The 25,111-nt window shown below is 37.1% G+C and overlaps 1 protein-coding gene across 1 annotated transcript in view; it reads left to right on the forward strand.

The window, feature by feature from the left end:
- The window catches only part of AFF2 (AF4/FMR2 family member 2), a 572,513-nt gene that overhangs the window by 289,811 nt on the left and 257,591 nt on the right, over positions 1–25,111 (forward strand). Inside the window, exons 7-8 of the mRNA XM_045820496.1 lie at positions 2,324–2,360; positions 2,983–3,016. Of these exons, the coding sequence (XP_045676452.1) occupies positions 2,324–2,360; positions 2,983–3,016 (71 nt within the window). The remainder of the gene's footprint in view (positions 1–2,323; positions 2,361–2,982; positions 3,017–25,111) is intronic.

Below are 25,111 nucleotides of genomic sequence, written 5' to 3' on the forward strand. Positions count from 1 at the left end.
CCAAAAGTGTTTCATTTGTATGGAAATTTGGTTTTAAAAATTCTTACCTAGATTAACATTAAAAACTATATCAAGAATATATAATACCAGCCCTGGCTGGTGTGGCTCAGTGGATTGAGTGCTGGTCTGTGAACCACAGGTTTGCCAGTTTGATTCCCAGTCAGGGCACATGCCTAGGTTGCTGGCCAGGTCCCCAGTGAGGGTTGTGCGAGAGGCAACCGCACATTGATCTTTCTCTCCCTCTCTTTCTCCTTCCCTTCCGCTCTCTAAAAATAAATAAACTCTTTAAAAAGAGAGAATAAATAATACCAATGACTCAAAGTTAGTAAATAACATAACCCTCCAATTTGTTTCATATATCACTGCCCTGCTGCCCTGTGCAACTGATTGTTTGAGTTCAAAGTACAAAATAATTGGATGAAGGTTAAAAATTCAGTCCAGATTTCTAGGACTAGTACAAAGCACTGGATGCATATTTCTCTCTCTAATCAGATACTTGGTTTACTTGACTTTGAAAACTTTAATTTGATTCCTAAAGGTTAAACAAGCTCAAACTTGCCCTATGCAATTGTAATGAAATCCCTTTAAAAACATAACAGATAGAAAAAAATGATATATAGTTAAAATATATAAATGTTTAACTAATCAATTATTTGGCACTCTGGGGAATGAGGTGTTTTGAATAATTAAAATTCTTGGATGACCAAAGGTTGTCCTTCAATAAAAATCATGTAATAGGTATCATTTTGAAAGGTAATTAATATTTTCCTGACTTCTTATAAAAATCATACTGAACATGTTTTATACAAAATATACATCAGATTTTAAAGATTTGAAATGAACAAAATAATGTAAAATATCACTTTAATAAGTTTATATTGATTATATGCTGAAATGATACTATTTTGTCTTTAATGGGTTGAATAAAATATATTATTCAAAATAAAAAAATTACACTAAACATGCTTTAGTCTTTCTTGATAACTTAGATATTATGAGCATCGGTTATTGTACTATGCTGTAATATTATGCTATGCTGTAATTCTACACACAGGAGTTATTAAGGTGGGTAGGAATGTTTGTCTCTATATTAAATGGCCATAGACTCTTGTACTCTTTAGTTATGAATTTTCTGTGTCATTTTCTTTGGCCCCCTGTCCTGTCAGTTTTCATGTCTCAGTGTTCCTACTAGCTGTGCCTCTAAATGTGTTTCCACTTGCTCATCATCTGTAATTTACTAAGTAGAGGGAATCAAATGGCCAAGCTTGTTAGAGTTCTTTTTGGAAAGTTAATTATTTATCAGTAAAGGTAAAGAAACTTTTCAGCAACACAACTCTTAAGTTGACAAGCCTTCTCCATCTCTTACGGACATTTTACGGTAGTCTTCTGGAGTGCTGATCTTACCAGAAGAAAAGTCTCTTGGGCAACAGAATTGTGCTAACTAGACTGAGAAGTTCACTTTTGATTAAAGCACAGTGTTATTATTCTTGTTCACTTCTTTTAAATATAAATTATGCTCTGATCCTATTTTTGCTCTATAGTGTGGTGAGAATAAGTTTAAAGAGTAGATTACTTGCAGCACTGATTGCTGTAACTATTTCTTGTATTTACTTGAATTCGTTGTCTCCAGTTTTAGGACATTTGCTTTGCAGTTGATAATTCTCTTTTCCATCCATTCAGTGCTGTGCATGCTCTGTATATCACTATAGTGTGTCTGCCTGAAAGTTGTGTCAGGATCCATACAGATATGCCATTCTCCTAGAAAGTTCTATGTGTGCAAATCCTTATTTCTCAAAAGAGTAAATGAATTGTGCATAAGGTGACTTTCACATCAAATTTAAATCCCTTTAAATAATGTGCTCCACTGCCATGTTTCAAATTCCTTCCTATACTTCACCAAATTTGTAATGAAGTTTTAAGAACACTTCTCTTGTGAAAATGAGATACATCTGTTGCATATATATCACAGTTAACAGAAAAACACATGATTATTTGTTTGTTTGAACTAAGTCCCCTTCACTTCCTTAGAGGCATGGTTGCCTAGCTCAGTGAGAAATTATAGACTTGAATTTCACACATGGAGGTCACTTGTTTTCATGTTGTGCAAATTTCTAAATAGATACCAGTCTGACATAATTCTGAGAAAATGGCAATTATTGTCATATTGCAGCAGGCTTGGGTAGACAGATGCTCAATTAATGGAACTGTCAAAAGTGATTTCCTATTTACAAACATTATTCAAGTTATAACTTCAGCAATAACACATATGCATTTCCCTCCTTTGATTCATTTACTAATGTATTGTATGTGTTCTTCCTTATAGGAATCTCAACATCTGACTCCAGGTTTCACATTACAAAGTAGGTGTTTAAAAAAATGTCTTAGTCCATACTTCATGTTCTCTCCTCTCTCTTTCTTTTCTCTTTTTTACCTAATATCAATAACACATAAAAGAACAATAACAAAAATTCATATTGTAATATATTCAAGTGGTTCCTTTTTTCATCTTTTGTTAATGGCATGATTCTGTGAAAAGAATATAACTGGAAAGGCTGAGTCCTTTGTTGTTGTTGTTGATTTTTAATAATTATTTTATTGTTGTTCAATTACAGTTGTCTGCATTTTCCCCCAGCCAAACCCACCTCCCTCCCTTGCTTCAATCCTCCCCCTTGGTTTTGTCCATGTGTCCTTTATAGTAGACCAGTGCACCCCAATATTCATAGTAGCACAAATTTACAATAGCCAAGTGCTGGAAGCAACCTAAGTGCTCATCGGTAAATGAGTGGATCAGAAAACTATGGTACATTTACAGAATGGAATACTATACAGCAGAGAGAAAGAAGGAGCTCCTACCCTTTGTGACAGCATGGATGAAACTGGAGAGCATTATGCTAAGTGAATTCTTGAAGATCAATTTAATTCAGAGGAATTATTTGATATTAGAAAACATGGGTAGTAACTGTGTGTTCCCTTTCTTTTCAGAGTGGAGTGACACAACCAGAAAAGCTTCTACAAAGTCAATATCATTCAAGTTGTAAGTACTTGGGTTTCAAAAATAGGCTTTTTCAGGGGCATTTTGCAAGGAAGTAATTTCTCAGTGCTCAGTGAAGCTTATTCCCTCTCCTCATTTTTGAAAATATGAACCTTGTCTCATAATAATAATATGGAGTTAGGTTAAAGGGGAGAACAATATTTACCACAAAAAGAAAGTAACAGTAAAAATGAACAAGATTACCATTTGACTCTCTAATGATCTAGACACAGGCTGGGCATATGAAAACAATTGTGATTCTTGACTAGTTGTTTGAGCACTGTGTAACTTCAGCTACAGATATCATTATATGCAATAGACAGCAATCACTGACAAGGATGGGGAAAGGGCACATCTAAACAGCCATGACTGGGCATGGAATGTTAAGTGGATCACTATGGCCAGCCAGCCTGAGAACTTACTGTTTGCAGGTTATCTGATGACTACATATTATAGCCAAACAAAGGCAGCCAGGAATAGATAGAATAAGAGATTCCATGATGACATGTTGAAGTTCAGAGGCCAGGACCCTGAAATTCACTCAGCACTGCTTTCATTTTTTATTAATGTTAAGAAGGATGGATAAGAAGAAAACTAATTCCCTTATATTAACTATTGTAGATTTTATAGTATTCATTTGTCCATGAGTATATCAAGGGAGTATTTCTCACACAATTCCTTTTATTTCTAATACTATAAAATGGGAGTCAACTTTTCTTTGTGAGTAATAATCACATACTTGAAAAATTTCAAAGTGAAATAATTATGATGTTCAAGTGGACTAATGGCACACTTGAATTGCTCTCCTTTTGGAAGATCTCAAGTAATTGCATAAAACAACTGGGAATGACTCCCAAATAGACAGGCTCAAAGAAAGTCAATGTCATTTTCACATTCTTGGTTCTGTTTAGCAGCAAACTACCCAAAACCATAACCCCATCACCCATCCTCTCATTTTGTTTTCTGGACTGATCTGTGCCTACTAATTCAAAGTTCAGTTTTAACAACCAAGAATTCTACATTTAAAGAGGAGAGAAAAAATAAGAGAGTGGAAGGGAAGAAAACAATAACCATGATTTAAGGACCAGATTATATAGAAACATGGAAATCAAAATCATCTTTGATATTGTTCATTTCAGCTTTTGCATTAATCACATTTTGAATTTCCCTCCCCCTTGTTATGCTAATAGATGTTATCTTTCTACCTTGCCCCACTCTCATTACAAATCAATAAAATTCACACATTCACATGTTCACTTGAGATTTAGGAAATCAACACAAGTCTCAAAATATGAAGAAAATATAAAATTATTTTTCCCACTATGAAATGATCTTACTCTTAAAGTAAGACTATTAGAGTCCCTCTGTAAAATATGTTGATTTCCATATAGGCCCTAAAATGTAGTATTTCAATAGTTTTCAAGTAATAGAAATAAACTCATGAATTATGGTTTATAGTTAGTGGCTGCATTTCCAGAGACCAGCACTTCATAGCATGGGGTATATACTGTATTCAATAGAACTAAGGTTCTCTATAGGAAGCACCAATAAAACTACAAGGCACTGGGTCCATTTTATAAATGAGCTACTTGCTCTACGTTTAGCTGATTGAAGTAAATTCCAAGTATTGTCCATCAGACTTTAGCTGAAGTAACTTCCCTTTGTATGATAGGGTATGAGTTTAATGATAGAAAAGAGTTATAAGAATTATTTTGATTTTTAGCTTCCCAAATTTTATCAGCTTAGCCATTACTAATATTTTCCCATATTTTAGTACAGTGTGCTTTTTATACCAGTTTCTAGTATTTTCCATTTGGCATGGTAATTTTCCAGACAACTAAAAAGATTCTGAGAGTAGACCAAACTGCTGATAGCTAGAGCTTGGCAGGAAACAACCTATAAGTTGGCCGTGGTTCAGGAGAGACACCTACCCACTGTCAGAAAATATCTTGGACATACTCTTGCCAATTACTGCAGTAAAGAAGGAGGAGTGTTGTAAAACAGAATTCCTTAATTACTGGGTTACTCTATCATTATCCCTAATCTTGACCTCTTTTCCCTGGTTGATGAAATACAGATCTTCTATTTGAGTCTGGATTGTTTATAAGGACTGCATGTGTGCAAACGAAGTCTAAAACACTGGCCCAAAAAAGCCTGAGTGAAAGCTAGGAACCAGTTAGGTTCACGCTGTGTCCTTTGTGTGTATATGTGTAAATTATTTCTTTATTTATTGATACATGTATTCTTTTAATGAGGTAATCACAATCTTTTTAAAAATTATTTGTTGTTCAATTACAGTTATCTGCATTTCTTCCACACCACAGCCAAACCCACCTCCCTCCCTTGCTTCCACACTCCCCCTTGGTTTGTCCATGGGTCCTTTATAGTAGTTTCTGAAAACCCATCCTCCCATTGTCCCCTACCTGCTCCCCTCTGGTTACTGTTAGATTGTTCTTAATTTCAATGTCTCTGGTTATATTTTATTTGCTTTTTTTGTTGTTGATTATATTCCAGTTAAAAATGAGTTCATATGGTATTTGCTCCTCCCCTCCTGTCTTATTTCACTTAGCATGATACTCTCCAGTTCCATTCACACTGTCTCAAAGGATAGGAGCTTCTTCTTTCTCTCTGCTTCATAATATTCCACTGGGTAAATGTACCACAGTTTTTTGATCAGCTCATTTACTGATGGGCATATAGGTTGCTTCCAACACATAGCTATTGTGAATTGTGCTGCTATGAGCATTGGGGTGCATAAGTTCTTTTGGATTGGTGTTTCAGGGTTCTTAGGATATAATCCCAGCAGTGGAATTTCCGGGTCAAAAGGCAGTTCCATTTTCAGTTTTCTGTGTTGAAGTGGGCCTCTTTGTGTTCTTCTTGATTGGGACTCTCTGTGTTTCCTAGATTTGTGGGACCTTTTTTTTTTTCCTTCTATCATTACTTTTTAAAACAGCTTTTCTATCCATTCCTCTTCTTATTCTCCTTCTGGTATCCCTATTATATGGATATTATTATGCTTCATGTTGTTCTGCATTTCCCTTAACCCCTCTTCATTCTTTCTCAGCTACTTTTCCTTTTCTTGATCTTTTTTGGTGTCTTTTTTTCCTACTTTGTGCTCCAGCTTGCTGATTTGATCCTCTGGTTCATCTAACCTGCTTTTTGATTCCTTCTACTTTGTTCTTCAGTTCATAAATTGTATTCTTCATTTTCCCTTGGCCCTTATTGATAGTTTCTATTTCCTTTTTCATGTTGATATAGTTGTTAGTGAGTTCATTGTAGTTTTCCATTGTAGTGCCTACTAATTCTCTGTGAGCTCATTGAGCTTCCTGATAACCATTGCTTTGAACTCAATACCTGATAGTTGAATTGCCTCTATTTCATTTAGCATTCTTTCTGAGGCTTCCTCTTTTTTTCACCTGGGGATTGTTTCTTTGTCTTCCCATTGTTTGTGAGACTCTTCTTGTTAGCCTCTGATTCTTAAGTTGACCTGTTCTGACTTCCTGGGTTTATGGTTGAACTTCAATGGTAGAAGTCCTGTGAGATTCAGTGGTGCTGTCTCCTTGATCTCCTGAGCTCCCTGGTCTTGGGCTGTCATTTTTGTTAGTTCTCTTGATGCCTTTGTGTTTTAATTGTTGTTGTGTCTTTATTTGGTGGCTCCTTCCCTCCAGCTGTTTAACTAAGAGTCACTCTGTCCACCACATCTTGTATTATGTTTTGCAGGTGTGGCCAGGTTACGTTGAACCTGGTCCTTCTGTCTGTATGAAGTTTTGAGGCTTCTCTCTTTCTCTTGTTCAGTTGTTTTCTGGGTAATTTCTCTATCATTAGTTGTTTTTACAGATAGGTCCTGGGTTGAGGTTAGTGTGGCTTCTACTCCCTTCTTCACCTTTTTCCATTGTTATCTGTTGGTTGTTCCTTTGTTGGTGGGTTTCCTCTTCCAACAGGTATACTGGTATTCACAGCTTCCACCTACACTTTTTTTGTGATCAGTTGGAGGGTGAAAGGAAAATGGTTAAAGACAGTAGGAGTATATTTTATGGTATTTAATGTACCAACCCATAGAGAAGAGATAGGAGATCCTTTGGATATGTATAGTGATAACCGTGATATTTCACCCAATTAGCTCTTTTTAGAAAGGGTAGAAAAATATAAGACTCTTGTTAGGTGGGGGAAAGATTGTGAGGAGGATCTAGAAAGCAGTGAGCTTGTGGGAGGTCAGATTATGTGGTAAAGTGAAAGTAAAGCGTAGAAAATAGGTGTAATGTACAAGAGAATAGAGTTAACCACAACAGTAATATAAAGTTCAGGAAAGAGTGAAGTGAGCTAAGATCCCAGAGGGGTGCTATGTAATATTTACAATTGTATGTAACAGCAATTATTTACAATAGTAATGGAGCAACTGTCACATGAAAGAATCTATGTGATCTGAGTAACCATAATAGGAAGTAAAGGATCTAGGTAGTGTGCTAGTGGAACACAAGTGAAGAGAAAGGCAGAAAATTAAAAATATACTATGAAACAGAGAACAAGGGAAACCAGTCAAACCATACAATTTAACAAACCAAGAGAAGAACACTAAACAGAAAGAAGATAAATAAAAATACTAATAAAATAAAAGATATAAGAATAATGAAAAATAATAATAATACAAATATACACTAACGTGCAAGCTCTCTGGAGTGGCAAAGTGAAATTTGTCTCACTGCCTCTTTGGGTCTAACTCTGGTCTTTTTACAGGTCCAGGTTTTATTGTCTCACTTGTGGAAATTTAAAAAAAGGAAGGAAGGAAGAAGGAATAAAAACGAAAGAAAGGAAGAAAGAAGGAATAAAAAAAGAAAGAAAGAAGGAATTTAAAAAAAAAGAAAAAAGTGCTTCCTGCTGGCTTTAAACCAGCCAAGCAAGTTCTGCTGGTCTTCCTGGCTGCAGCAGGCTGAGGGGGGATTGGTTTTCCTTTTCTCCCTTCCTGTGGTTTTGCAGGGATGGGGACCAGGTCTAAGCCACACTTTTTGCAGTTGTCCAGCCTCCAGTCCAGTTCCTCAGTTCACTGCTGAGTCTCCAGTGCCCTTCTATACCCAGTCTACACCTTCAGTCCACCAGTTGCACTGTCTTTGAGGTGCACCAATTAGGGGCAACTCACACACTACCTTCTTGCTCTTTGATGTCCTGGTGCTAGAGACTCTCAGAGTCTGTTCAGGGCAATTCAGCACCCCCACTGAGTTAAGTCTTTCTGGGGATTGCTGACTCCCTGAGCCCTGCAGCTCTCTTCTGCAGGGACATCTCTGACTTCCTCTTAGAGAGCCAGACAGCCCTGCAGGGCAGGGGTGCTGCTGTGGCTGCCCTGGCAGATGCGGGCATGTACCTTCTCTGCTGCTTCACCTGGGGTGCTGGGGTGGGGTGTGAGGTGCCTTGGGTGGCGAGGTCAGAAGTTCTCTGTCCCTGGGGCTGCAGGTGTGAGCACTTGGCCTCCGCTGCTGGGGCGAGATGTACAGCCACTAGGCTTCCCTGTCACACGTGTGCTGTCCCTGTGGTGGCCTGTGGACATGGGTGCTTGGCCTCCACTGCTGGGGTGAGATTGGCAGTCCCTGGGCCACGAGTTGAGGTGTGCACCTTCCCTGGTACTTTGTGTGTGAGTGTGCAGCCTCTGCTGCTGCTGCTATTGCTTCTGCAGAGGCTGGGGTGGTGGGGTCAGGTGTGTCCCAGCCCTAGGGCTTTGGGCGTGAGTGCTGGGCTTCCACTGCTACAGTGGGAGCCCTGACAAGTGCTGTGGCCTTCAGGATAGGGGTACAGGAGGCAGCTGCTGTGGGAGATTTCCCTAAACAGCCACTGTGTACCTCTTTTTTTATTATTTTTGAAAAATTCCTCCTATTCAAGCCTGCCTCTCGACATAATCACCTGACCTCTCACACAGCCCAACTCTCCAACCAGACTGGGGACTATCTGGGTCAGGTTCCATCACTGCCCAACTCTCCCCAGCTAGGTGCATAGTCTTAGTGGGTGTACACCACCCCTGTGTGTTTGTGACTTCATCCTTATCTGCCCCCCCACCATGACTTCAAGCATCCAGGGTCCCTGGTGCTGCTCAAACTTTTTTTGGCAGGGGAGGGAGCCATTGACCTGGTTCTTTCCTAAGAACCCTGAGGCAGACCCAGTGGGTGCCAGGCCTGGGGCTGCAGCCACCCTGGTCCCTGTGCTGGTCCCAGGGACCTTATTGTCCTGAAGTGCTTTCCTTACTGTCTGATTTTTCAATGCCCTCTACAATTTTTGGCCTCCAATCTTCATCTGTGCTGGGATACTGTTGGCTGTTCACTCTGTTCCTTGGAAGATCAGCTAGGTAGTTTCATGCATGTGCAGAGAGAAGTGGACACTGCTCCCATCTTCTCGCTGCCATCTTCCACATAAAAATCAGGATTTATTTTTATTTGTTTTTAGTTTAAAATGGCTGATCAGAAACACTCTTATTTTTTTGAGAATTAAGTTTTTAGAGCAGTTTTAGGTTTACAGAAAAACTGAAAGGAAGATACAGATTTTACTCTTATTTTTATTTTAAAAAATAATAATACATTTGTGATAGCATTTTTAATTTTACTTTTTAAAATATATTTTTACTAATGTTTGAGCACAGTTGTCTCCATTATCCCCCCACCACTTTTTCCCACCCTACCCATCCCCACCTCCCACTCCCAACTTACTCCCCTTTGGCTCTGTCCATGGGTCCTTTATATATGTTAATTTATGACCCTTTCACTTCTTTCCCATGTTGTATTCCTCCCCCCACCTCTCTGGTTACTTTCAGTTGTTCTTAATTTCAATGTCTCTGGTTATGTTTTTCTTGCTTGTTTATTTCGTTAATTAGGTTCCACTTATAGATGAGATCATATGGTATATGTCTTTCACCTCCTGGCTTACTTCACTTAGCATAATGCTCTCCAGTTCCATCCATACTGTTTGGGGAAGGGTAGGGACATATTTTTTATTTATGCTGTGTAGTATTCCATTGTGTAAATGTACCACAGTTTTTAGATCCACTCATTTCCTGATAGGTATTTAAGCTGTTTCCATGACTTGGCAATTGTACATAACGCTGCTATGAACATTGGGGTACATAGGTTCTTTGAATTGGTGCTGCAGGATTCTTAGGGTATAATCCTAACAGCAGAATTGATGGGTCAAAAGGCAGTTCCATTTTTAGTTTTCTGAGGAAATCCTACACTGTTTACCACAGTGGCTGCACCAGTCTGCATTCCCACCAACAGTGCGCTAGGGTTCCCTTTTCTCCAAATCCTCACCAGCACTTTTTGTTTGTTGATTTGTTTGTGGATGCCATTCTGATTGGTGTCAAGTGGTATATTATGGTTTTAATTTACATCTCTCTAATGGTTTGTGATGTTGAATACCCCTTCATCTGTCTATGGATCCTCTGTATGTCCTCCTTGGAGAGTTGTCTGTTCAGGACCTTTGCTCATTCATTAACTGGGTTGTTTGTCTTCCTGTTGTAGAGTCGTGTGAGTTCAGCTCTTTATATATTTTGGAGATCAAACCCCTGTTTGAGGTGTCATTGGCAAATATATTTTCCCACAGGATTGGTTCCCTTTTCATTTTGCTAATGTTTTCTTCAGCCATGAAGAAGCTTTTTAATTTGATGAGAGCCCATTTTTTATTCTTTCCTTTAGGTCCCTTTTTTGAGGGGACATATTGGAGAAAATATTGCTACATAGAATATCTGAGATTTTCCAACCTATGTTCTCCTTTATGAATTTTATGTTTTCATAACTTATATTTAAGTCTTTTTTCCATCTTGAGTTTATTTTTGTGTGTGGTGAAAGTTGGTAGTCAAGTTTCATTTTTTTTTTTGGCATGTAGCTGTCCAGATCTCCCAAAACCATTTGATAAAGAGGATATTTTTACTCCATTTTATGCTCCTTTCAACTTTGTTGAATATTACTTGACCATAGACACATGGGTTTGTTTCTGGGCTGCCTATTTTGTTCCATTGATCTATGTATCTCTTCTAATGCCAGTACCAGACTGTTTTGATTACAGTGGCCATGTAATATAGTTTCATGTCAGGTTTTGTGATCCCTCAAACTTGTTCTTCTTTCTCAAAATTACTGAGATTATTTGGGGTCATTTATGGTTCCATATAAATTTTTGAAATGTTTGTTCTATATCTGAGAAATATGTCATTGGTATCTTCATAGGAATTGCATTGAATCTATAAATTGCTTTAATTAGTGTGGACATTTCAATGATGTTAATTCTTCTAATCCAAGAACACCATATATGCTTCCATTTATTTTTATCTTCCTTAACTACTTTCTTCAGTGTTGTGTAGTTTTCTGAGTGCAGATCTTTTACCTCCTTGGTAAGGTTTATTCCTAGGTACTTTATTTTTCTTGTTGCTATGGAACAGTTTTCATAATTTCTGTTTCTGGTATTTCATTGTTGGTATACAAAAATTCCTCTATTACTGAATTTTGACTTTGTATCTCACTGTTATAACAAATTCACTTTAGGGTGAGTAGTTTTAGGGTGAATTCTACAGGGTTTCCTATGTAGACTATCATGTCATCTACAAACAATGACAGTTGCTTCCTCCTTTCCAATTTAGATACCTTTTATTTCTTGTTCTTGTCTGATCGCTGTTGCTAGAGCTTCCAATATGTTGAATAGAAACAGTGAAGCCAGACACACTAGTTTTTGTCCATTAAGTATAACATTAGCTATAGACTTCTCATATATGACCTTTATTATGTTGAGCTATGCTTCCTATACTGCCATTTTGCTGAGTGTTTTTATCATAAATGGATTCTTTACCTTATGCAGTGCTTTTTCCACATCTTTTGATATGGTCATGTGATTATTGATATTCCTTTTATTTATGTGATGTATTATGTTTATTGATTTGTGGATACTATACCATCCTTGCATCCCTGGGATGAATCTCACATGATCATAATGTATATTTTTTTAATGTATTGCTGGATGTGGTTTGCCAATATTTTACTGAGGATTATAGAATCTGTGTTCATCTCTGGGTTGTGAGCTGTGTCCCCATTTGGCTGTTAGAGAGGCAACCACACACTCATGGTTTTCTTCTTCTTCACTTTTTCCCTCCCTTCCCTTCTCTAAAAGATAAATAAATATTTTTAAAAAGAGTTTGGTTGTCTTTACTTTTCATGGATTTTTTGGGAATAATCTATAAAGGATAGTGGTCAGCTCTTCCTTAAATGATTTGTAAAATTCTCCTGTGAAACCATCCACCCAGGGTGGTTGTGTGCCAGGAGATTTTTTATTATTACTTTCATTTTGTCAGCTGTTATTGGTCTTCTCAGGCTTTGTACTACTTCTTGATTCAATTTTGGAAGAATATATTTTGCTAGATATTTGTTCATTTCATCCAGGTTTTCAAATTTCTTGCATATAGTTCTTCATAGCAATTTCTTACAATCCTTTGTATTTCTGTGGTATCAGTTGTAATCTCTTCTCTTTTATTTCTGATCCTTTTATTTGGTTCCTCTCTCTTTTTCTCTTGATAAGTCTTCATAAAGGCTTGTTGATTTGGTTTATGTTTTCAAAGAGCCAGCTTCTGGATTTATTGATCCTTAGAATTGTTCTTTTAGTCTCTATATCATTTAACTCTGCTCTGATCTTGGTTTATTCCTTCCTTCTACATGCTCTGGGATTGTTGTTGTTGTTGTTGTTGTTCCAGTTCTTGTATATTTACTGCTAGGTTGTTTATTCAAAAGTTGTTGTGTGTGTTTTTTTTAATGTAGGCCTGTATCACTATGAACTTTCCTCTCAGGATTGCCTTGGCTATGTCCCATAGGTTTTGGATTATTGTGTATTCATTTTCATTTGTTTCCAGAAACTTTGATTTCTTCCTTGATCTCATTATTAACCCATTCAATGTTTAATAGCATACTATTCAATCTCCATGAATTGAATGTTTTTGAATTTTTTCCTTGAGGTTGCATTCTACTTTCAGGCCCTTGTGGTTTGAGAAATTTGTGTTCCATTACTATACCACTCAAGGTTCTATACTCCCTATTCTTGTTATCTACATCTCATAGATTCTGCCATATGATTGTTGTTCTAATATTACTGTAAATAAGATCTATTTCATACAATTGTAAATACCACACAACACCCCTCCGAGATCTCAGCCCACTTTGCAATTTCCCACTCTATTATTGCAGTGGTTAACTCTATTCTCTTACACACTACTCCTATTTACTAATCTTTATTCCCACCCTACCTAAGAATCTGACATCCCACAGCCTGACTGCTTTCTAGATCCAACTCACAATCCTGTCCTCCCCAATAAGAGTCTTATCTTCTTTCCATCCTTTCTAAAATGTGGCTGGTGGGGTGGAAGATCATGGTTAACACTGTACACAGGCAAAGGATGTCCTATCTATTCTATACAGGAAGCTACTGTAAACAGAATACGCTCTTTCTGTCTTAAACCATTTTGCCTTACTCCTCCAACTGATCACAAATAAGAGTAGGGGGAAGCTGTGAGCACCAGGATACCCAAAGGAGGCTGCACCACTCAATCTCACAGCTATTCTATGACAGAAGTTCACACCATAAACCCAGGGAGCCAGAACAGATCAATTTAAGAAACAAAGGCTAACAAGAAGAGTCTCATGAACAATAAGAAAACAAAGAACCAACCCCCTATTGAAGGGAAAGGAGGAAGCCTCAGAAAGAAAGCTAAATGAAATAGAGCCAACTAAACTATCACATACTGAGTTCAAAGAAATGATTATCAGGAAACTCAATGAGTTCACAATGAGCTACCAGAAACTAGAGGGAACCTACAATGAAGTAACTGCAAACTATATAAACATGAAAAAGGAAATAGAAAATATCAACAAGGGCCAAGAGTAAATGAGGAATACAATGTCTCAACTGAAGAACACAGTAGAAGGAATGAAAAGCAGGATTGATGAAGCAGAAGATTGGATCAGCAAATTGGAGAACAAACTAGAAAAAAAAACACCCAGAAAGAGCAAGAAAAAAAAAAAAACAGGCTCAGAGAGAATGAAGAGGGTATAAGAGAAATGCAAGAAAATATGAAATGTAATAATATCTGTATAATAGGGATACCAGAAGGAGAAGAAGGAGAGCAAGGGATAGAAAACCTATTTGAAAAAGTAATGATGGAAAATTTTCCCAATTTGATGAGAGAAAAAAATCACACAAATCCAGAAAAAACAGAGAGTCCCAATCAAGAGGAAATTAAAGAGGCCCACCTCAAGACACATCACAATTAAAATGGCAAACTTTCAAACAAAGAGAGAATCTTAAAGGCAGCAAGGGAGAAACATGAAGTAACATACAAGGGAATTGCCAGTACAGCTAGCAGCTGACTTCTCAATGGAACCACTCTAAGCCAGAAGAGAATAGAAAGAAATATTCGAAGTAATGAGAACCAGAGGTCTGCAACCAAGGCTATCTTACCCAGCAAAGCTCTCAATAAAGATAGAAGGCCAAATAAGAAGCTTCCCAGACAAAAGTGTCTAAAATAATACACCTCCACCAAACCAGCTCTGCAAGAGATACTAAAGGGACTCCTGTAAGGAAAGGAAGCAAGAGAGAGAGATGAGAGAGAGAGAGAGAGAGAGAGAGAGAGAGAGAGAGAGAGAGAGAGAGGTGCATAAATGGCAATGAATAAGTACCTATCAATAATAACCTTAAATGTAAATGGATCAAATGCTCCAATCAAAAGATATAGAATAGCTGAATGGATAAGAAAACATGACCCACACATATGCTGCCTACAAGAGACCCACCTCAGGATAAAAGACCTGCACAGGCTGAAAGTGAAGGGCTGGAAAAAATTTCCCAAGCAAATGGAGAGGAAAAAAGAGCCAGGGTATCAAAACTCATACCACACAAAATAAACTTCCGAAACAGGGCATTAAAGAGAGACCCAGAAGATCACTTCATAATACTCAAAGGAAGAATCCACCAAGAAGACATAAACATTGTAAATATATATGCACTCAACATAGGAGCACCCAAATACATAAAGAAAATCTTAGAGGACTTCAAGAAAGATATTGACAGCAACACAATTATAGTGGGGGATTTTAACACCCCACTGTCAAAAATGGACAGATCTTCCAAACAAAATATCAACAAAGATATTGCGGCATTGAACAATACCCTAGATGAAATGGACTAAACTGATATATACATAGCCCGCCATCCCAAAGAAGCTAAATACACATTCTTTTCAAATGTACATGGCACATTTTCAAAGACAGACCACATGATAGGACACAAAACAAGCCTCAACAATTTCAAGAAAATTGAAATCATACCAAGCATTTTCTCAGATCACAAGGGACTGAAACTAGAAACCAACCCAAGGAAAAAAAAAACTAAAAATGCTCAAAATCATGGAGATTATATAACATGCTATTAAACAATGAATGGGTCAAGAATGAGATTAAGGAAGAAATTAAAAAGTTTCTGGAAACAAATGAAAATGAACTCACAATAACCCAAAACTTATGGGACACAGCTAAGGCACTCCTGAGAGGGAAGTTCATAGTGATACGGGCATACCTAAAAAAGATAGAAACATTTCAAACAAACAATCTAACTCTATGTCTACAAGAACTTGAGGAACAACAACAAAGACAGCCCAGAGCAAGTAGAAGGAAGGAAATTACCAAGATCAGAGCAGAATTAAATGACATAGAGACTAAAAGCACAATTCTAAGGATCAATCAATCCAAGAGCTGGTTCTTTGAAAAGATAAACAAAATCGACAAGCCTTTAAGCAGACACATCAAGAAAAAAAGAGAGAACACCTAAATAAACACAATCAGAAATGAAAGAGGAGAGATTACAACTGATACCACAGAAATACAAAGGATTGTAAGAAATTACTATGAAGAACTATATGCCAAGAAAATTGAAAACCTCAGTGAAATGTACAAATTTCTAAAAAATATAATCTTCCAAAACTCAATGAAAAAGAGGCATAAAGCCTGAACAGACCGATAACAGCAGAAGAAATTGAAGCAGTAATCAAAAAAGTTCTGACACCCAAAAGCCTCGGACCAGATGGTTTCACAGGAGAATTCTACAAAGCATTTAAGGAAGAGCTAACCCCTATCCTTCACAGACTATTCCAAATAATCCAAAAAGTTGGGAGATTCCCAAACTCTTTTTATAAGGCCAGCATCATCCTAATCCCAAAATGAGATAAAAACAAAACAAAAAAGGAAAACTTCAGGCCAATATTGCTGATAAACATAGATGCTAAAATCCTCAACAAAATACTGGCAAACCGCATCCAACAATATATTAAAAAAATCATACACCATGACCACGTGGGATTCATTCCAGGGATGCAAGGATGGTACAATATTCACAAATCAGTAAATGTAATACATCACATAAACAAAAGCAAAGACAAAAATTACATGATCATATCAATAGATGAAGAAAAAGCATTTGATAAGTCACAGTACCCATTTATGATAAAAACACTTGGCAAAGTGGGAATAGAGGGAGCATTCCTCAACATAATAAAAGCCATATATGAGAAATCTCCAGCCAACATCATACTCAATGGGCAAAAATTAAAATTTTTTCCACTAATATTAGGAACAAGACAAGGCTGTCCACTTTCACCACTTCTACTCAATACAGTACTGGAAGTTTTAGCCACAGCAATGAGACAAGAAAAAGAAACAATTGGCATTTAGATTTGAAAGGACGAAACAAACTGTCACTGTTTGCCAATGGCATGATAGTGTACATAGAAAATCCTATAGACTCCACCAAAAAACTACTTGACCTAATAAATGAATTTGGCAAAACTATGGAATATAATGCCAATATCCAGAAATCAAAGACATTTCTGTACACCATCAATGAAACAGCAGAAGCAGAAATCAAGAAAAAAAATCCCATTTGAAATTGCAAAAAGAAAAATAAAGTACCTAGGAACAAACCTAACAAAAGAAGTAAAAGAACTGTATTCAGAAAAGTACATAACACTGAGGAAAGAAATCAAGGAAGACACAAACAAATGGAAACATATACCGTGTTCATGGATTGGAAGAATTAATATCATTAAAATGTCCATACTACCCAAAGCAATTTACAGATTCAATGCAATACCTGTTAATGTACCAATGGCATATTTCACAAACATAGAACAAACACTTCAAAAATTTATATGGAACCATACACGACCCCAAATACCTGGTTCAATTTTGAGAAAGATGAGTAAAGTAGGAGGTATCACAATACCTGATACTAAACTATACTACACGGCCACTGTAATCAAAATAGCCTGGTACTGTCATAAAAACAGGCACATGGACCAATGGAACAGAAGAGAGAGCCCAGAAATAAACCCAAGTCTCTATGGTCAACTAATATTTGACAAAGGGGGCACCAACATAGTATGTGGTGAAAATAGCCTCTTCAACAAATGGTGTTTGGAAAATTGGACAGCTACGTGCAAAAAAAATGAAACTCAAGCACCAACTTACACCTTACACAAAAATAAATTTGAAGTGGATAAAACACTTAAATATAAGCCATGACACCATTAAAGTCCTAGAGGAGAATGTAGGTAGGAAAATCTCAGATATTTCATGCAGAAATATTTTTACTGACATGTCCCCTAGAGCAAGGGAAATAAAGGAAAGAATAAACAAATGGGACATCGTCAAAATAAAAAGCTTCTTCATGGCTAAAGAAAACAGTATCAAAATAAAAAAAGAATCAAGGAAAAAAAAGAAAAAATAAAAATATAAAGAGAACCAACTGTATAGGAAAACATATTTGCCAATGATACCTCAGACAAGGGTTTAATCTCCAAAATATGTAAAGAACTTACATGGCTACACTCTAAGAAGACAAGCAACCCAGTGAAAAAATGGGCAAAGGACTTGAACAGACACTTCTTCAAGGAGGACTTACAGAGGATCCAAAGACACATGAAAAGATATTCAATATTGCTAGCTATCACAGAGATTCAAATTAAAACCACAATGAGATACCACCTCATACCAGTCTGAATGGCCATCATAAACAAAGCAACAAACAACAAGTGTTGGAGAGGTTGTGGAGAAAAGGGGTCCCTAGTGCATTGTTGGTGGGAATGCAGACTTGTACAACCACTGTGGAAAACATTATGGAATTTTCTCAGAAAACTAAGAATGGATCTGCCTTTTAACCCAGCAATTCCACTGCTGGGACTTTATCTTAAGAACCCTGAAACACCAATACAAAAGAACCTTTACACCCAATGTTCATTGCAGCACAATTTACAATAGCTAAGTGCTGGAAACAACCTAGATGCCCATCAGTAAATGAATGGATCAAAAAACTATGGTACTTTTACACAATGGAGTTCTATGCAGCAGAAAGAAAGAAGGAGGTCCTACCCTTTGCAACAGCATGGATGGAGCTGGAAAGCATTATGCTAAGTGAAACAAGCCAGGCAGTGAAAGACAAATACCATATGATCTCACCTTTAACAGGAACCTAAACAACAAAACAAAGAAACAAGCAAAATATAACCAAAGACACATAAATTGAGGACAGGCTGACAGTTACCAGAGGGCAAAGAAGAGGGAATTTCATGGGACAATGAGAAGGGTTTCAGGAACAAATATAAAGGACACATGGACAAAAACTAGGGGGGGTAGTAATGGGAGGGAAATGGGGAGGGGTGGGAGGGTGGTATAGAATGGAAGTAAAAGCCAGAAAACTGTACTTTAAGAATGATTAAAATAAAAGAATAACAAACAAAAAAATAAAAATAAATTAAAAAAAAATATTCCATGTGCATTTGAAAAGAATGTGTGTTTTGCTTCTTTGGGATGAAAGGTTCTGTATATACCAGAACTGTATATCTGTTAAGTGCATTCGATCTAGGGCATTTGATCTTGTTCAATGCTGAAATATGCTTTTTGATATTTCATTTGGAAGATCTATCCATTTTTGTTAGTGGGGTGTTAAAATCCCCTGGTATAAGTGTGTTATTTTCTGTATCTTTCTTGAGTTCTTCCAAGATTTTCCTTATATATTTGGGTATTCCTGTGTTGGGTGCATATATGTTTACAATATTTTTATCTTTTTGATGTATTCATCCCTTGGGTATTGACTAATGTCCTTCTGTACCTTTTTTATGGCTTTTGTTCTGAAGTCTATATTATCTGATGTAATTATTGCTATCTTGGCTTTTATTTTTTCTGTCCATTTGATTGGAATATTTTAGTCCAACCCTTTGCTTTCAGTCTGTGTACATCTTTTTTCTAAGGCAGATCTCTTTTGGACAGTATATATGAGGGTCATGTTTTCTTATCCAATCAGCTGCTGAATGTCTTTAGATTCAATTACTTAATCCATTAATATTTCAGGTTATTATTCATTGCTATTTTATTCCCTTCCTATCTGTGTTCCTCTCTCTCACTCTTTTTCTCCTTTTACAGCAGACCTTTTACTGTATCTTGCAATGGTGGTTTGGTGGAGGTGTGTTATTTTAACCTTTTTTTCTGGGAAATTATTTATTTTACCTTCCATTCTAATTGAGAGTTTTGCTGTATCAAGTAGTCTTGGTTGCAGACTTCTGATTTTCATCACTTGGAATATTTCTTGCCATTCCTTTCTGGCTTGGTCTGTTTCCATTGAGAATTCAGCTGCTAGTCTTATTTGGGCTCCCTTGTATGTTACTTCCTGTTTCTCCCTTGCTGCCATTAAGATCCTCTCTTTGTCTTGGAATTTTGCCATTTTAATTATCATGTGTCTTGAGGTGGGCCTCTTTGGGTTCCTTTTGATTGGGACTATCTGTGTTTCCTGGATTTGCGTGACTTTTTGTCTCATCAAATTAGGGAAGTTTTCCATAATTACTTTTTCAAACAGCTTTTCTATCCCTTAGTACTCTTCTCCTTTTGGTATCTCTATTACATGGATATTATTATGTTCCATGTTGTCCTGTAGCTTTCTTAACTCCTCTGTTATTTTTGAGTCTTATTTCATTTTCTTTCCCTCTTTCTGGGCTTTTATTTTACCTTGTCTTCCAGCTCATTGCTTTGATCCTCTGCTTCATCTTGCCTGCTTTTTATTATTTCTACTGTGTTCCTCAATTCAGAAAATGTATTATTCTTTCCTCCTGGCCCTTAATAATAGTTTTTTTTTCCTTTATCATGCTGATGTAGTTTTCAGTATGTTCCTTGTAGCTACCCTGTAGTTCTTTGTAATTCTCACTGAGCTCATTGACCTTCCTTATAATCATTGTTTTGAATTCAGCCTCTGATAGTTTACTTGTCTCTCTTTCATTTAGTACAGTTTCTGGGGATTCTACCTTTCCTTTTGATTGCGGGTAGTTCCTTTGTCTTTCCATTTTAGGGGAGATTCTTCTTGTTTGCTTTTGCTTCTTTAATTGATCTGCTTGGCTCACTTTCTTTGTGCTGTGAACTTCTATGGTTGGAGAACTGTGAGATTCAATGGTGCAGTCTCCTTGATCTACAGAACTGATGGTCTTGGGATGCCCTTAATACCATTTATGTTGGTTGTCTGTATGTATTGTGTTTTTACTGCTTTTGGTCATTCTTTGGTGGATTCTTCCCTCTGGCAAGTTGAATCAAGGTTACTCCGCCCACTGTGTCTTCTATGTTGTCTTGCATGGTCTGCCAGAAGAAAATCACAAAGCAACAAAACAAACCAACACCTGCAAAAATAACTGTACCCTCAATCCCACTATCAACAACAAATGAGCTAGTATTAAAAAGGCTGTAAAGAGGTTAAGACAAACAAGGAGATCAAATATGAGATAATTTATTAAAAGGAAAATGATTTTGAGAGGGGAGAATTTAGGGCACTAATAACAGTAGGGAATTCTAGAAATGTGAAGAGGGAATGTAAAAAATGCATCATAAGTAAAAAAAGGCAATGAAGAAGGCAGAATGGAGTAAGAGAAGGGTAGGGTAAATGTTTAAGCAGAAATTTAAAAAATACAGTAAAGTGAGAGGGAGAAAGAAAAAGAAAAAAGAAAGTAAGTAACAAAACAAAATAGGAACAAAATTGGAGAAAAAGATTCACCAGAGTACTATCAACAATAAGTGAGAAAAATTAATATAAGTGTGATGGGAATAAGAGGGGATAAAGAAGGAAAGAAAAGTTTAAGAGATGTCTAGAGCAAAGGGAAATGATTTTGAGATAGTTGGAGAGGGAGTACTAAGACTGAGGAAGGAAATCCAGGCTATGACAGAGGAAAATTAAAATCTGAGTCAAAAATAAGAAAAAAGGGCAGGATGAAAAAGGAAAAATAACAGGGTAAGACAGAGAAATATTAAAATTGGACTAAGAAAAAATGAATGGGCTGGATAAAGAATGGGATAGAAGCGGGGAACATTAAAATTTGAGATTTGACATACAGGAAGAGTGAAAATCTAGAAACAAAACTGAAATATGCAAAAACAACTACCCTATCCACAATCACCATGGAAAGATTGCTAAAGGTGTAGAGAGAACATGGATATTTTAAGAGCAGCAAAAAATGCAAGATGAAAATAGACAAAAAATTGGTTTTGAGAGGTTAGACGGGGGAGAAATAGTAAGCATGGAATGGAAAGAAGTTGTAGCAGGAGAGAAAGCAAAAGTTAAAATGAAAATAAGAGGAAAGAAGAAGGTAAAATTGGGTAAGAAAAGAGAGGAACAAAATTTGCAAATTGAAATAAACTATAATATAAAATCTAATGACTTAATATGCACAAAGTTGAAGGACCAGAAATGAATGTTAAAAACCTATGCAGGAAAGAAAATATCACCAGTTATGGAGAAGACAATGGTGGATTTTGTTTCAGTAGCATCTAGTATTTACCACTGTTTTTTTTTTCTTTCTAGATAAGCCTCTGGTGATGTCAGATGGTGCCCCAGTCTGTCCTTAGGCAGTCTGTTGGAGACTACTAGGGATCTACTGTGTGTGGCTGACTCCTTCAGTTGTTACTCTAGTCACTCTGAAACCAGCAGGCAGGCTTAAGCACCACATGGTAGGGCAGAGGCCCTCCTGGGGGCAGGGCTATTTTTTTTTCTCAGGCTTATGCCACTTGGAGAAGAGTGCTCTGCTTGAGCAACATGGCTCCTACAGTATGGGTGATCACACAACACTGGTATCCTGGTGGCTGCTCTCTGTTCTCTCTTCAAAGCCACTGTGCTCTGTCTCTCATGTGTCTCTGGTCTAGTCTGCCCCTGTTTTGCCAGAGCCCAGGGTAAGCAGCTGCATATAAAAATTTATGTGTTGGTCCTTAAATGGCTCTTTGCATCTCCATTTGTCCATCTCTAGCAGGGAGCAACCCTGCCACTTTTCACAGCTGAATGTTATCTGTGTACTTTTCAGGCTCTAGTTCTGTAGGCTGGGGAGCCTAGGCCAGGCTTTAGACCTCACACTTCTCAGGGGGATCTCCCAGCCTCTGAAATATCCCTCCAGCACTTCAGCTGCTACTCTTGGCAACCCAGCTAGACCTCTCACATCTCCTCTGCACTCCCTACCAGTCATGTTGTGTTGAAGCTTTCTTGTGTCTGTCCATTGTTATAAGGCTTCTCTCCCACTATTGTTCAGTTGTTTATTCCAAATTATTTATTCATGATTCAGATGTAATTCCAGATTGGTCCTGGGAGGAGGTTAGTATAACTTCCACTCATTCCTCTGCCATCTTAGATCCTCATTCTGTGTTCTTGACAGTGCCTGATCTCTCTGGGCCTTTTAGAGAATAGAGTCTTTCCTATCTCAGTATATTCCATTGACACACAGTGCTTTTTGTGGGGTGTACATTTATGGGGTTGCATCCTACCTGGTCCAGCTGGAATTCTTACTGTCTATGAGGCAAGAACATTGGACTGGGGGAATTTTAAGACCTGAGTTTCAGTCTGTATTCCATGGCAGATATGGTATTGGGGGAAAGCACTGACTTAGTAGTCAGAGGCTATGAGTTTAAATCACAGGGAGATTTATTTTTATTTTAGAATATACAAATATAGTCCCTTAAAGGAAATTAGGCAAATTAATTTGCATATGTGTATACACATATAGGTACACGCAAACACTTATATGAATTCAAATGTAAATAGTCATACTCTTTAGTAATTAAACTTAACAGCATAAAATTTAATTTAACCTTTAATAATTTCTGCAGGAAAAAGAGCTAACAGTTTTTGATTCCCTATTGCCTCAGCTTATACGGCTCTAAGCTGTATTAGTCTTAGAGCAGGCCTTATCCAGGTCTTCTAAATCTAATGGAGATACTAGCTTCCTTAAAAAGAAGGTGTCTTTCCCAAAAAAAGAGAGTGGGGCATGGGCTTATGAAGATCAAATTGTATTTCTGAGGCTTTAGAATTGTGTATTTATCTAGTAATATTATGCCTGTTCTGTATCTAAAACAACCATATATTTCAGTTACAAGATTCATGGATTAAATGGGCACTCCAGATATTATGTTACTTTTTAGTTTCTTAATGAAGCTATTAATGAGCAATAGGAGAAAACTGAAACTAAACCAAACCAAAAGAACTTGAATTTTCTTGCATTGGATTGCTTCAACGTGTCAGTGCAGTAGCTTTACAAAAATGCATGACCTTATTGGAATTTTATGAGTCATCTTAAATAGTAATAGATAAGATATATTTCGTTACCCTGAGAAACATTTGCAGATAGCATCCATGAACGTAAGGGTATCCATCTAGTCAATCCTTCATTTCAGTTAATTTTGCGAGTACTGTTAAAAAGAGAGCAACTCCAAATATCCAGTTCTTTTGTTACATTTGGTTGTCAGCATCTGGACTATGTCCAGTTGGAAATCATCCAGACGCCTTTTTTACTCAAGCAGCTCCTATGTTTTAAGCCACGCTGTGAAGAATGCCTACAGTTTCCATCAAAGCTCAATATAAAGGCATATGTTATTTCCTTGCCATAAAACTGGTTCCTCCACTTATGGTATTAGCTGCAGGTTTGCAAATATCCCAGTCATGGACCCAGAGAATTGATTAAAGATGTTATAGAGGCAGACTAGTTGCCAGACAAGTAACCTTAGGTTACTTGTGGGTGATGGGTATACATACCACATGAACAAATCTTTGGATGTAGCACTGGTTAAGAGGAAATGACTTATACTACCACCAGAATGGCAGAAGTCTCAGACAATAATCATTGTGCTATTGAGTACATGTGCCAGGTGGCACCCCAGGCCCATGCTAGGTACTTTTACATGTATCACTTTATTATGTTTGCAAACTATCCTGGAGGGACTTCAAATGATTCACATTTTATAAACGAGAAAGGGAAAACTAAAATACAATCCCTGCACATGAAATGAACACAGTCTAATGGGAAGATGAGCTAACCGTGCACCTTTATCTTGAATGGATAATTTGGCTATGAGGAAACAGAAGGACTAAGTAAGTTACATTGCTTTTTGGTGGGAAAATGTCAATGCAGGCTAAAGGCTGCACAGGTTCAAAGCCCTCTCTCTTCCCACCAGGCTGCCCTTCTTCATGGGATCTGATGAGTTCAGGGATTTGGTATAGCACATTTGACATTTTAAATCTGGAGACAACTTTCAAATGGATTGACTTGTAGAGCTGAAGTCAGTGGTAAGAAGTCCCATAAGAAATTATAGCTCTCTGTTTTAGATGATACAAAATCAAGTCATAATTGCTTCAAATAAAGCATTATTTCTAAACTTTTCTCTATGTGGTATGAAGGTTGAATTACCATCAAGAATAGAAAGATGGACTGTTTTCCAGTTTGTTATAATCAATAACAAACCTTACATTATTTCCTAGATGAATTTTAATTTTTTACCAGAAAATAAGCTCACATTCATTACAACCCTAACCATACTTCTGTAAAAACTATCATCATCAAAAACATTTCCTTTGAGTCTCTGATTTGAAATTTGAGAACTGCAGTACCTTATTGCAGAGCACTAATCCATATCTCTACCAATTTTATATATTCTTCCCTAAATTGATGTTTGGTCTGCTACTTAGATACAATTTTTGTTGCAAAGTGACTGTGTAAGGAGGCAGGGGACAATGACTGTT

This window comes from Phyllostomus hastatus, unplaced genomic scaffold, assembly GCF_019186645.2.
Source record: "Phyllostomus hastatus isolate PE091 unplaced genomic scaffold, TTU_PhHast_1.1 phas_scaffold_397, whole genome shotgun sequence".
Taxonomy (NCBI): Eukaryota; Metazoa; Chordata; class Mammalia; order Chiroptera; family Phyllostomidae; genus Phyllostomus; species Phyllostomus hastatus.